The following is a 15,637-nucleotide window of genomic DNA, read 5'->3' on the forward strand; positions in this document are numbered from 1 at the left end:
CAAAAAAAAAAAAAATTCTATGGCTCTATGCTAACGTTTGAACAAGAGCAGACACCGAAAGTTTCTTTTAGAAATGCTGGCTAAGGACGCATGCCCAAACATCATCATGCCTTTTGACGTCATAATCTATCTCATATGGCTTGTTTAACAAGAAAATCCATCAAATGGCTATTCCCTCCTAACCTATGACACGACTTTATTTTAACGTAGGGAACCATTCTAAAGAAGAGCCCTTTGGACTCGTATCTAGCCCGTAAAACCTACAAGCAACGAACCCCACCTGCCAGGGTAAAATGTACTAACGAGTGATCTATTGTCTCACGCTCTCTTCCAAAGATTCTCAATTGCCAAATTTTCTGCAATTCTGAAGCAAGCACATGCTGCACTGGCCCATGTTTCTGGCAGGCCCGGAATCTCTTAGCATATAAAAAAGAAATCGGACAAGATGAAGTAAGAGCATTATAAACCAAACACAATCTCTGCAAATGCTAACTCCCAAACAGTGCTGTTAAAAGTGCAAGCACACCTGAGCACAAAGATTTATGGACCCTAGGTGCGAAATGCAAAGTGCAAAACAAGTAAACTTTTAAATAATGATAAGTAAAATATTTAGAGTATGTTTTTTGAATGAGCTATTTTGTCTAAAAAAATAAAATATGTAAAAGTACAACTGTACCTAGAAAAAGTTAGGCTTTTAAAAACTGTACATAAGCTAATGATAAAAATAAGTTGACATTTTACTACAATAAATGGACCCTTAATATATAACCACTAAATACTTAGTTTTACTATGCTATCAAACCACTAATTAATTGTTTTAAAAATAATAAAATAAAAAAAAATAATAAAATAATAAAATAATAAAATAAAAAAGAGAGAAGAAAACTAAATTAGTGCTTTGTTTGGTTGAAATTGAAGCAAACAAAATCAATACCCTGTTTTGAACATGGTGTCTTCCAAATTTTCATATATTTTTTATTTTGAGTGTCACGTTGCTTGTGGTTTCCTTTTCCTGGGGAAAAAAAAAAAAAAAAACAAGAAGAAGTGAGGTGGTGGTGGGTGGAGGTGAGGGAGGATAATGTGATCCCTTGAATCCAGGAAAACTAAATTAGTGCTTTGTTTAGGGGTGAAATTGAAGCAAACAGAATGAATACTCATGAACATGATGTCTTTCAAATTTTCATATATATTTTATTTTTCAGTGTCATGTTGTTTGTGGTTTCCTTTTTCCTGGAAAAAGTAATATTAATAAATCAAATTTGGGGGAGAGGGGAGGGTCAGGCTGCCTACTGATTACATCTTCCAAGCCCTACAAAAGTGAGAACTTTGTGCACTAGATAAGACCTAAGGGAAAACATATTGTAATAATAGAGCTGGTATAACTAATCAATATCAAAATTTTACTTGGTTTAAGATCCAACGGTTCCTTTTTTCCCCCCTGATTAGTACCCTGCACATGCAACTTATGGTTTTTGAATCCACAACCTTATTATCCACTTTACCCTTCATTTAAGAACTAATGGTTATATTTTTCCTGATTGGTAAGTTATACACACAGTGTAGATCTTTAACTCATGACCTCACTCTTCACCTTGCTCCTTTTTTACGACAAGGAACAGTGTTGTTAAAAGCGCTAACCGCAGTTAAGTGCAAAGGCCTCCTAAAGCTTAGGTGCAAAGCGCAAAGCACGAGCCTGATCGATGTGAAGTGCACATTTAAAAAAAAATTAACAAATTTATAAAAAATTATTAATGGTCAACACAACGATCAAGTGATCTATTAATCATATAAATTAAAATTTTTATATAATTTATATAACATTTATATAATTCTCTTGTGCTTCACAAAATATATGCAAACATGACATTTGATGGCCATGATTACAAAAAATCATAGAATCAAAATAGAAGTATAGAACCAGAAAGGCAAAGGCGACAAAGTACTAGAATGTTAAGTAATGTTATCTTTGCCTAACAAAATCAATGCAAATATGCAATGCAATCCTAATCTACATAATCATCATCCTCATTAAGCAAGGGACCATCATAATTGTCTGACTTAAGCATTTGTTTGTGTTGTCGTGGTCCAAAAGTTCTAAAATATCTAAAGAGGTAGACTTAGGTTTATGGTAGCACACCATACTATTAGTTTTTATATATTAAATCAATGGCTTATTTCAAACATATTTAGATCTAATGGCTAAAAATCAAATCATGATTTTTTTTTTTTTTTTAAATTACAAAAACCTCAAAAAAGCGCAGTTTGCACTTAATAAAAAATCTCTAAAAAGCGCCTAAGGCACACTTTTGTGAGGGCGCCTTGTTTTATAGGGAAAAAGCCCCAAGACATGTGCGCTCTGCGCTTTGCACTTGAGTGTGCTTTTAACAACACTAACGAGGAACCTCGAAGACTGTGTCAACTATCATGTCTTTTTACCTAGTTAAACCCTAGACCCATGTAATGCGCTCACATCACTCAAGTCACCAATGGGACGTAGCCCCAAGAAATTTTTTCTACCAAGTTTATTTGAACCTTAGACTTGGAGGGTGCATGCCACCAAGCCCAAGGCCTTGACCATTGGAGCCTTACAAAGAAAAGAGATGTCATTTGAGCCTAGAGAAGGTTGTATCACACAAACCTCAAACAAAGCAAGTTGTATCACACAAACTTCAAACAAAGCTTCATAGCTATTGAATACTTTAGAACATTTATTCTTCTCTCCTTTGAAAAGAAAGCATTACATTCATAAATTAGATGACTAAGGGCCTGTTTGGTAGCAGCTTTTAAGTATTGTTGTTCAAAATGATGTGAAAACAATGGTTTAAAAAGTGTTGTGAAAACTGTGGTTTAAAAAGTGTTGTACTCATAATGCAAAAAATGTTTTTGGTACTATATTTCAAATAACATATTTTAAAATGTGAAAAAGCATAATTGTGTGTTTGGTATGTGTATGTGTTTTAAAAAAAAAAATCGAAATTTTTTTTGACAAAAGCAATGTTTTTAATTAAAGGAGAGAGAAACTCCCACACATTCTAGTTAGCCATAGCCAGCTCCATCTCTCCCTCTTCTTCCCCCTCTCACCCTCTTTGCATTACAAGACCCAACAGTGGGTTTGGCCTTCTATTTTCCTTCTGATCTGAACACACTAACACACAAATTTGCAAAAGAAATTCAAAATAGTTCACAAAATTCCAATTTACAAAACCCATAAAACAACCCAACGCACCAAATCTGAAAATGGAAGAGAGTCATTTGCTGAAAGATGGCAAAAGAAAAAGGAAAGAAGAAGAAGAGAGCGTGCAAGGGAGAAAGAGGCAAAAAAAGAAGAAGAAGATAGCGTGCAAGAGAGAGAGGAAAAAAAAGAAAGAGAAGTAGAAGAGAGCATGGCACAAGAGAAAGAGGAAAGAAGAAAGAAAGAAAGAAAGAAAGAAAGAAGAGGAAGAAAAAAGAATAACAGGGTGCAAGAGAGAGAGAGAGAGAGAGAGAAGAAAAGTCAGCTGGAGAGAGAAAGAAAATAAGGTGTCTTGTCACTTCAGTGGGTCCCACAGTTTTCTAAATATTTACAACAATGCCATTCAACAATGCCATTCAGCATTGTCTAAAGAATGGAATGCATGAAGATGAGCTCTTAAAAGTGTTGTAACTTCTTTGAGAGAGTCACCTCCTCCAATTGAGACTACTTTGAGTGGGTCACCTTCTTGCCACAGAGGGTAGTATACTCCTCATCTTGGCAAGATGATCTAAATGGGTTGGTGGATTCCATCATTTAGGCCACTTAAGAAGCAACTCAACTTGTGCCCCTCTGAAAAACCCTCGATCCAGTTGGATTGAAATTCAAATTGTGCCTTGTAATGGGCCACCGTCAATGTTTGTCTTAGTCTCACCTTCTCCAATTGAGACTACTCTGAGAGAGTCACCTTCTTGTCGCATAAGGTATACTCCTCATCTTGGTAAGACAATTTGAACGGGTAGGCAAATTTCATCATTTAGGCCACTTAAGAAGCAACTCAACTTGTGCCCCACTTAAGGACCCTTGCTCCGATTGGATAGAAATTCAAATTTCCAAGTAATTGGCCACCATCAATGTCTGTCTTAGTCTATTAAGCGCTTCCATGAGTCGTCATAGATTGTGGATCTGAATTGAGTTTGCACGGCATCTACAAAAACCTCCCAATCCATCAATAAGCCTACGCTTTCCACATCTTGGAACCACACTAAAGCTTCTGCCTCCATATAAAATAAGGCCGTGAAGATTCTTTGGTGCATCAAGGTGTGATAGTAATGAAAGAATCAGCAGGCCTTGTAAATCCAATAAGGAATGGAACTTAAAAAACACGATCTTGATCAGCTTTAGGCATTGAGTGCTTGAGTTTTCTCCACTATGATTTCCCGTTGTGGTCCTTAACAATCCTTCATAAGGCTGGTCATGGTTTTTTTTAGCTCATCAATGCCAAACAAAGTTCCTGGAATCTTGTCTAAATGGATGATGATGGTGTCAATGAACTTTGGTGGCTTGAAATCGTGTTGGCAAGTTGTACAATTGTACCTTCGACCATTGGGGATAGCTACTATAATAACATTTGATAAGAACACAATTGGGGGTTGTTGTTCTTAAGGAGATTTAAGTGGAATCTTTTTGATGACAAGGAACCCCAGAGACCATGCAAAGCATTTTGTCTTTTTACCCCATTAAACCATGGACCCATGTAACGCGCCCACATCACACAAATCAGGTAAGTCATTGACTTCGCCAATGGGACGTGGCCCCTAGAATTTTTTACACTCTAAGGGGATTTGAACCTTAGACTTGGATGGAGCATACCACCAAGCCCAAGGCCCTGGCCACTTGAGCCAACCCCAAAGGGTTGAGATTTAAGTGGAATCTTGATACAAAAGGTGGAATTTTTGAGTTTAAAGGGTTTTAAGGTTTCGGTTACTAGTGAATCTTGGAGTGGATACGGATGCTTGATGGGTTGAAGACTAGGTTTAGGAATTTAGGCCTTGGGGAATTTGGGTGTGGCTTAGGAATTAGGATGGTGCAAGTGTTTGATGATGATTCTTGAATGAATGGAATGCATAAAGATTAGTGGTTGAAAAGGTCACCTTCTCTAAATGAAACTACTTTGAGAGAGCCTCTCCCTCCAAGAAAGACTGATCACTAGTCTAAGCACAAAAGTGTGCTATTCATCATTCAATGTCCTAAATGAGAGTTACAAATACAGACATTTAATTATACATCATCCGCCTTATTCTAATTGGCCCACATGGCTCAATATCATTGGCTTACTAATTCTACATGTGCTCAAAAGGATTTACAAATGATTAATGTGATACATGTGCTTCATCCCTAACTAACTCAAATTGGTCTATATCCTCATAACTGACTAACCCTAACATGTGCAACTCTTGTTATCTCATACAAATGAGCCCCAAACTACCATCTTAGGGTTGAATGACATGCATGGGAGTAAGGAGCTGCCATAGAAAATTGGGCCCCATTCTGCCATGGGAATGCTGATAGGCACTCTATCGGCCCCCTCAAAATGCCTATCGGAATATTTCATTTAGGGTCTATTTGGATACCGCTTATTGCTGAAAACTGAAAACACGGTAGTAAAATAATTTTTAAATGTGTAAATAGTGCTGTGGGACCCAGTTTTAAAGTTAGATTTGCATTTTTCTGTACTTGCGGGTCCCATGAACAGTGCCCATGGACCCACTAAAAAAAACGCAGCCACATTGAAACACGCAAAACACGCTATCCAAACTAACACTTCATGTTAGGGTTTTTTTTGCGTCCTCAATTTTTCGTGCATTCCTAATAGCACAAAATATATGACTAATACTAACCTCACACTACGAGTTGGACTCCTTGGGCCTCAATAACTAAGCCCAAACCAAATTACTAAACTCAAATAAAACCCAATAAACAAAACGAAACTGGTTTCTAGCTGCCTGCATCACATGCATGGTTCAAAAATGATTAAAGCTAAGAGCAACATGCCCTCAACTATTATCCACATGTGGAAAATCATGAACAAACAAGAGCAGATTCATCATTGGTCACAATAGTTCTTAATCATTTGGTTTTAAGTGCGAACAAATAATACTAAAGGATTAGTGGATTACAGCTTCAAGTTCAAACTTAAAACATTAAAAATGGATCTGAAGTATAAATGTGGTTACTAGGAGACAAGTGACACTTGTAAGCCAACGTGTATTACAAGATGAGGAAGGGTGGGGAGTGACTGTAGCCCATTAAATTTCATAATTCTTGACTCTCACTGAATAGTTCCCTTTAATAAAAACTTTTAGTTGAATGGACTCTGGAGAACCATCCACGTGATCGCATATGATGATAGGAGAAAATAACATACCCTTATCATAGAAGCACCCAAAGTTATATACATACATAGCAAAGATGCAAATATTACCTATCAATACTTAAGACAAATCAATGTAATGAAGAGCTTACCGTCATCCACCTACACCTTAAAGCAACATCACGAACAGTTTTATCCCGCAATGTGGCGGCAATTTTGATATACCTCATTATACTAGGTTCATCAGCATATCTGTAGAGTTAAACCACCAACAATAATGAATATCAAACGCCAAAACATGGAGAAAGTAAAAACAAAGATATAGGAGTGGAAGAAGTTCAAAAGATACCAAATTTAAAGAAGTTACTATGACAAGTATCCAACAGATGTATAGAAACAAAGTGACCATAGCAAAGCTTACCCAATATTAATATTTCAAGCCAAAAAAAAAATCTAAAAAATGTTCATAAAATTGGCAAAAAGCAAGACTTTACAAGATCTTAAGCAAGAATTGAAGCTATGAAAAAAAAAAATCAACGTGATGAATTCCAAGAATTTTACGGCACAAATGAGAGAAAAAATGTATAATGAATATACGATAATAACTGAGCTTGCAAATTCATTCCACAAGAGGCAAATCATATGAATTTCTATCCACAATTTGAAGCTTTTGCCAGATATTGAACTAATCATGTGTATGTCATCTGTAAACTTAAACATGTACAAAGTACAAGTATTCAACAAGTTGATGAGATCAATCCCCCTCAAAATTACGAAAGGAACAGTTCCAAATGGTTAACAAAAGCAAAAATAGAAGAAGAAGAAGAAAAAAAAAAAATTCAGCAGCAAATAGAGAACCAAAACAGCATGAAGTAAAATAGCAAGAAATAAAAAGTAGAGACAAGACAAGTATACAGTTCGCTATAACTAAAAACATGGTATACGAACAAAAAATAAAAAATAAATAAATAAATAAAAAGAAGAAGAGGAGTTATGAATAAGATACTTGTCAAGGCCTTGCTCCAATTTGTACTGTTCCTCAAGGGACCACTCGACAGCCAATCCGGTGTCGTGTTTGAGGGCGAGGCCGGGCACAGAATCGAGAAGAAGAGACGAAGCTAATGGCTGGTGAGTGATGAGGGGATGATTGTTAGAAGAATTCCCAGAAGAAAAAAGCATGTTTCCACCTCCACCGCTGCTATTAGTGTTAGTGTTCATCACAAAGTAATTCCCTATCTGAATCATTTCAGAAGTGTTGCTGCTATTCATTGTCCCTGAATCACACTGAAATGATATCGCCGACGCCCCCGCTTCCCGATTCATACTAGAACCCCCCACTTTTTTTTTTTCCCCCAAAAATCTTTCCACGCTTTTCAACTTCTTCACATCGCTACCCTAGAAAAACCTCAAATAAAATTTGGTACCCAAATTGAAATTTTTTTTTTTTTTTTTTTTTGGGCTCAACTCAAATTCTTGAAATTCCCAGAATCTTATCGTCCATAATTCCTCACCAATAAACTAAATTACTCAAAATTCCACACTCCATAACTCCAAAACCCTAAAGCTCAACTCAGCTGAAGCATCTAGTTCGTCTTGGTTTAGAGGTATAGAGGCGAAGAAGCTCTAAAAGGAAAACCAAATGGCAAAGAATAAGCAATATATAATAATATTATTATTATTATAATAGAAATGGTGGTAAGAGAGTAAGAGAGAGAAAGAGAAGGCGTTACCTTGCTTTTTGGGTGCAACTTTCCGACGAAGACCTAATTGGCTGTTGAGCTTTTTTTTTTTTTTTTTCTTTTCTTTCTCTCACTTCTACTCTACACTACACAGCTTGTTTTATAGTAGTAGTAATCGTAATAGCTTTTCTTTCTTTGTTTCTTTCTTTCTTTCTAGCTTCAATTTCATTCACACTACTCAGTAGTCACTAGTCTTTTTTAATTGACTAGTAGTAGTAATGGACAGTAGTATAGTAAAGTAAAGTAAAGTAAAGAAGAGAGAGACAAACAGATTGCTCAGAGCTCCGCCAATCGGAAGCTGAAGCAAAAGAAAGGGGGAACCATTTAAAAGGTTTCATTTGAGACCCCCCTTTTTTATTATACAGCAACCACTGCTGCTACTAAAAACTAAAAAGGCTGAAATAATAATAAAATATACAAAAACTTTATTATTGCAGCAGATCTTGGAATTCAGCAACAGTGCGAATCCCAATAAGCATTTGATGCCAATTATTGTGGACTCTCCACCTTTCCTTTTTGCTCTGCTTTCTTTGCTCATTCATTCACTTGTTTTCAACTGTACCTACTATTTTTATTTCTTTCTCTTTTTTTTTTTTGGATTTACCACTTTTATTTTACTTTATTTGATTCTTGTATTTTTATACAAGATACGACATAATGGGTGTACCGGTATAGTCTTTCTTTATTTCATTTTTAGTATATGCTTTATTTGAATTTTATTTGTACTATCTATCTCTTCTTCTTCTTTTTTAATTTACAAAAACTATCTATCTCTCTTCTCTCATCTCAAAAAAAAAAAAAAAAACTATCTATCTCTTCTACTACTAATTGTTTACTTCTTCTTTTTTAATTCCATTTTTAATACATGTTTGATTTAGATTTTATTTGCACTATCTATCTCTTCTAATGCTCATTGTTTACTCTCTTTTTTTCTTAATTTCATTTTCAGTGTATGTTTGATTTTTTTTTTTTTTTTAACTTTTTTGTTAATGTATACTTTTTAGAAAAATATCACTTTTTCTATATAATAGTATTTTTTATCCATTTTTTTAGATAAATAAATAAATCATTAAAAAACTGCATCTCTAATTCCATTGTGTTGCTCTTGCATCTCAAAAAAAAAAAAAAAGATAATAATTAATAAGTGTTACATAATAAACCGCATCTCTCTCATGTGAAATGATACCAATTTTGCACCATATATTCCTAAATATATTAATCCCCAAACTTTCATTAAACCACAAAAGAAGCAGCACCTTTCCTCAATTTTTCAACAACAGCAAAAGGAAGAGAATGCTTGTTACATAATCCAAAAATCCTATGGGCAGAAGCAAATTTAGCAAGAGCAGGAGCAACACAATGAAATTAGGAAATGAAATTAGGATTTCTATTTTTTCATCCAACCTGATTAATATGCATTTTGATAGTTTCTTGTCGTTGAATAAAAAATATGGAAATCAAAACCTATCTACACAAAAAACCAATTGGTATCTTGATTTGATGATAAAAAGCAATTGTCATTGAGCGAATGGATACAATATATAAAACAATATATATAAAATAAAAAATAAATAAATAAATAAAAGGTTTTGGTCCTAGTTACATTATAAAGAAAGAAATAGATACATTGCTTTCTTACTTATTTATAATCTAAGAAAAGAAATCAAAATGATAAGGACTCAGTTTACAAATTTGAGATTTGAATCTAGAGGCTGTAGACACTAGACACTTCATTTTACAACTTGCATTTAACCAATGGGAAAATAGTAATGTTGCACCAAGGGCATGATCGTAATTTCAATAGGTAAATCTTCGGATTTGTAATGCAAAACAAATCTTAATGCTCTAACAATCACAATGGTATGTCATGGACTTTGATCGGACCACCTAATCAAAAGTTATCATAGAAACAATTTTCAATGATTGTGGCTCACCTACACAATGGGCCCGATCACATCCTATTTTAAACAATTAATTTTGGTTGGTTCTCACAAGAATTAATTTAAAATTAATTAAGTGTGATTTTTTATTGGATTTCATTTTACTTCATTTTTTTAAAGAAATAAAAAAAAATGTTTTCTTTTATGGCATCTTATCTACTCTTTAAAAAAATTTGGAGAGAGAAAAAGATATGATCCATGAAAAAATTCAAAAAAACAGAAAATTGCTCAAAAAAGGTTATTATTCTCAGCAGCAACTTGAATTGCATTTTTGGCCTGGAAAACGTTGAAATTTGATTTTTTTCTATTTCTGGAAAAGTTGTAGAGAATTGAATTTCCTTTCCAAAAACACCAATCCTGAATCAATTTAAATTTTGAGCAGAAAGTTATATCTAAAATATGAAACAGGTGCAGAAGATAACACAAATTCAGCATCATCTTCAATTTTCTTTCAAAATTTCAAATGGGGATCAACATCAAATCTGTTCAAGCTTATCTAATAGGTTTATCCCTTCCCTTAACTTCAGACGAAAGCTTTTGAAAAATAAGTTGGATAGAGAAACAGATACATTCTATGAAAGATTTCAAAAAAAAGAAAAATGTTCACAAAACGTTACTATTTTTAGCAGCAAATTGAATCGCATTTTTGGCCTGGAAAACGTTGAAATTTGGTTTTCTCTATTTCTGGAAAAGTTGTAGATAATTGAATTTCCTTTCAAAAATCATCAATAATGAGTCAATTGGAATTTTGAGCAAAAAGTTAGAGCTAAAATACAAAACAGGTACATAAGATAACCCAAGTTCAGCTTCATCTTCAACTTCCTTTCAAAATTCAAATAGGGATCAACACCAAATCCATTCCAGCTTATTTAAACAGGTTTATCTCCTCCCTTAGTTTCAGAAGAAAGCTAATAACTTAGCTTTAAAGCTAAGCCATCCCTTCCCCTATAAATAGAGAAGACCTCTTCCATTTTCTGTACCCTAATTCCCTCTAGAGAGCTAAGGAGAAAGCAGAAAAGAAAAGTTGTGCACCCATTGTTCTTACTTTGGCTGTAGTTTAATACTTCCTTACTTTCTCCCTAGCCCTTTAAATAATCACTTCTCCCTTTAATTTATGCTCTATGCTGGTAAGTAGTTAAATAATCACTTCCCCCTTTAATTCCCCGAGACAGGGTTGCGATCGCTCACAGAGGCTAGGTTAAGAAGATGGAAAGGTGTTAGACTCCCTTTCCACCTAATCTATAGATCAGTCTTCGAGATATTAACTGCTATGTTATGTTATGAACTTTTTCATCCAATCATTTCATTTATGCAAGAAATGCATAAAATAAAATATGCTCATTATGTGATATATAAATTAAGATGGGGTAATTGTAGTTTACCCACATGTGGTTTGAAAAACTACCACTTTACCCATCTGAAGTGACTTCTATCAAAGAGTCATTACCCGTCTCCCCCTTTTTCCCTTTAAAAAGAGGGTTAAATGTTTTTTTTTTTTCATTATATTTTATGTCTCTTTCTCCTCTTCTCTTCTTCACTTATTTTTTCCTCTCTCTCTCTCTCTCTCTCTCTCTCTCTCTCTCTCTCTCTCTCTCTCTCTCTCTCTCTCTCTCTCTCTCTCTCTCTCTCTCCTTTGTTACTTTCTCAGTGTTTCTTCTAGACACCTCACAAAAATTCACAACTAGAGGTGCTAAGACTTTCATTATCGTGAAAAACACAACCATAGAATCAAAGATCAAAGGAAGAGCGACCAAGTTGTGGATTTTGGTGTTAAGGGCCATCTCGGTGAAGATGGTGTTTAGGTATGACCGAGTGAACGAGTTTAAAGGAGAAGGTGTAGGTCAACTTGAATTAGGGTTTTTCATATTTGGGTTTGTGTTTAAAATGGGATAAAAGAAGGAAATGTTTGTTAAGTTAGAGATAGGGATTAGGCATTGAACTAGTTTTGAGAGATTGAAAGATGAGTAGCTAGCCTTGGACACCTGCAATGATATAGACCAGATTGAGGCCAAGTTTCTTTCTCATTGTAATTTTGGATTTGGCTTCAAAATGGGGATTTAATTTGGGGAGATCCGCAAGTAAGGTAATGGTAGACACAAAAGAATTGTGAATGAGTTTGTGAATTTTGATTTTTGAGAGTAGTGATTATAATTGGTTGTGTAGAATTTGGGTGAAGGATTTCTAGTTATGCTACTAAATGAAGAAACCTAGAAATATATGGTAGATTTAGGTGTCAAAGTTGGATTTCAATATTGAAATCCTAGCTTTCTCTCATTTTTTTTTTTTTTAATTTCTTTGCATATATATATATATATATTGCAAGATTTAATTTGATTTAGATTTGATTTCTTTATCTAACATAATTTTTCTAGAAATGTTGTATATCAAAATGAAAGTTTTAGTGTTCATTAAAAACTCTCACAATTTTTACAAATCCCTTTCCAGATCTTCATTTCTATGTTTCTCCAATGGTTTTTATTTTTATGTTTTTAATGGCAAAAAGGGAGAGGTGAGTAATGGTTGTTTGATTAAGGCCACCTTAGGTCGATTAAGAGACATTTTTCAAACAACAGGTAGGCACTATTAAAAGGGGCCTAAGCACAGGTGAGTTAACTGCAATTACCCCAATTAAGATTTAATATGACACATGATCAAATATTTATATCCATGGTAATCTTAATCAACCCATATAATCAGCAATCAGCACGTTATTGATTTTCAATCATGAAAACTAAATAAAGTAGAAATTTATATTTGCGGGCATAACCTCTTCAAACAACGTGAGGGCGGATTTCTACTATTGGAAATGGAATATTTTGATGTTCTCTACTCCTTAATCCTTGGGTCTTCCACTTGATTGTTGGGGTGAGATGAGTGTGCAAGATTTGAGAAGGTGACTGTAGAGATGGATAATTGGGTATGTGGTGGATGGATGAAGAGCAAAGTCCATGTTTTTAATGCAAGACATTTTCCTTACCCTTTAGCTTAGGAACTTTTAAGGTAGGCCTTAGCTAATTAAGTACTACATGGATTAGACATAAGTGATCAATCACACCTATAAAACCAATGGTTAGTGGCGACTCTCAAAAAAAGGGGAAAATAATGAATGGACTCACTAATGCGGGCCAAAATGAGGATATACCCATTTTACCCAAAAGTTCTAGCAAAATGCCCCATTTCTGAAACTATCTAGCGATATGCCCCTATTTTGAAACTTGATTTTCTAAAAATCGAGTTTCAATGTAAAACTCGATTTTTAGAAAATTGAGTTATAGGCAAATCAAACTAAAAAAAAAAAAAAAAAATTGTGGAACTCAAGTTCATGGAACTTGAGTTCCACTCGAAAATTTTCAAGGAACTCAAGTTCCATGAAACTCGATTTTAAACAAATTGAGCTTCAAAACAGGGGCATATCACTAGATAGTTTCAAAAATGGGACATTTTGCTGGAACTTTTGGGCGAAAAGGGTATATTCCTATTTTGGCCCACTAATGCGCACACTCACACTATTTAAATATCCACAACTCACACATATTTCACCAAATAAAACCCTTCGAAGTCCAACACTCATGAAGTGTTTGGAGGATGGGTCTATCATCCGAAATCTAGCATTGACAATGTTCAAGGAAAGAATAATTAAGATCTACTTCTATGTTAAAAGAACGCATACTCTCTTTGAATTTTAGATTAGGGTTTTAGGAAATCTTACCTAGATGCACTAAATCTTAAAACAAAATAGAATTTCCAACACCTCTTGATCTTGAGACCTCCTTAGCCTTCACCTCAATAACAACAAGAATTCCAAGAGTGGGTTTTCTTCCTTGTCAACAACCCAAGTTGTGTTCCCTTGAGGAGGAAAGAATGTTTCTTCTCTTCATTTTTTTTTTCTTTTTTTTATAAATATTCTAGCTTTGTAGCCTTTTGTCTTGGATTTGAAAAACTATGAGCATGAGAATATGGTACAAAACACAAGATTTTGCCCAAAATTCCACTTTTAGAATTTTCATTTGCTCTCTTTACTTGTGGAATTTTTGTTCTCCAAGCCTCCAAAATCAAAGCTTGTCATAATATTCTCTAACAAAATCTCATTTGCTTCAATCATACATTGTTTGAACATTATTTGATCCCAAAAAAATTGTGATGACACTCTTTAAAAATGGCTAAGCATTTTGGCTGGTTTATCAATGTTTTTGCAATCTCATGCTCCTTTTAAGTTTGAACTTACTTACTAGTAGTCACCTTAAAGGGAATTCATTTATCTTTCATATGAGCTTGAATTTTTCTTGACCAAACAATTAGAATTTGGTATTCCAGAAAAAGAGCTTGTTTGACAATTGATCAAACCAGATCAGACTTTTGTCAAAGTTTGGGAGAAGGCAAGCATTTCATAATTTGGCCTCTCAATTCATAAAATTGGTCCATTGAACATTTGAATATATAAGCAGGACAAATTAACTCAATCATTATGATTTCCTCTATCTTAGGGTTAAAAATGTATTTTTGATATTTTTAGGATCAATTTGAAAATTTTCACAAAATTCGAGGGTGGACAAAATACAGTGTTGGCAATCACACCCCTTTGGGTGGCCTTCGTTGGTAAGGTTTTCTTCTTTAGCAAGTGATTAGATCAGTCAAGTTAGTTGATTACAATTCAGTTTGAGTCAAAGTTCTTGATTGATTCCATATGTTCCCCAAATTCACTTATGCACAAAAAGTCTGCCACCATATTCACTCCCCATCTACTTTCACCCAATGGCAGAGTCAGAAAATTTCTTCAGGGGGAAGGGGGCTAAGCTATATATATAGACACACACACACACACACAAATGTGTTCATAACATGGTTTTTTTTATTAAAAAAAAATGTTATTTTCTTATATATAACAAAGTATTGACATCAAGTATATTTATAACATTAAAAAATAAAAACTAAAGGATTTTTAACTCCTAACCATGAAATCTACATTTATACTTTCTTCTAAAAGAAAAAAAAAATGTCCATATCCCTAATTTTCTAAATAAAGAAAATAAAAGAAGGTTTTTATTAAATAGATTTACTTATATATTTCTCGCTATTATGATATAAGAGAGATATATATATATATATATATATTTTTTTTTTTTTGAGAAAGAAGTAGTATGTTTTTGTAAGAAACAATATATAACTTGGAATCTATTTGCTTATTTATGCAATAGTACTTTGTATTTTTAAAGACTGAGAAACTTAATATCTATTTATGTTTGCTTAGAATTTAATATTTCTTATTTGCCTTATGAAAGTTATAAACTTATGATATGAAAAATACATTTGAAAGATAGATTTCTATATTTATTTGGACTATTTTTGTCATTTTTTCTATTTTTAATAATTTAATATATTTATTTATATTTTTAATAATTATTAAATTAATTATGATTTCATCATAGTTTGACCTTAGTTCAATCCTAGTTCGACCTCTGCTCAACCCTAATCTGATCTCAGAAATCTTGAACCTCTCCATTTTCAGTTTTTAATTTGAATGATTTGGATTTCAAAATCATGGTTATCAAGTCCAATAGCAACATACCATATTTGAAAAATTAACTTTTGATATTTTCATTTATATACGTTCTACTAAATTTTTTTTATGGGTAGA

General features: G+C 33.7%; 1 protein-coding gene across 1 annotated transcript in view; it reads right to left on the bottom strand.

The window, feature by feature from the left end:
* Positions 1-8,435, bottom strand: part of LOC111997092 (uncharacterized) — a gene marked incomplete in the record, with an annotated part of 13,514 nt that extends 5,079 nt beyond the window's left edge. Inside the window, 3 exon segments of the mRNA XM_065775287.1 lie at positions 6,476-6,575; positions 7,330-7,946; positions 8,054-8,435. Of these exon segments, the coding sequence (XP_065631359.1) occupies positions 6,476-6,575; positions 7,330-7,646 (417 nt within the window).
* Between the last annotated feature and the right edge of the window lie 7,202 nt (positions 8,436-15,637).

This window comes from Quercus suber, unplaced genomic scaffold, assembly GCF_002906115.3.
Source record: "Quercus suber isolate HL8 unplaced genomic scaffold, Cork oak 2.0 scaffold_108, whole genome shotgun sequence".
Taxonomy (NCBI): domain Eukaryota; kingdom Viridiplantae; phylum Streptophyta; class Magnoliopsida; order Fagales; family Fagaceae; genus Quercus; species Quercus suber.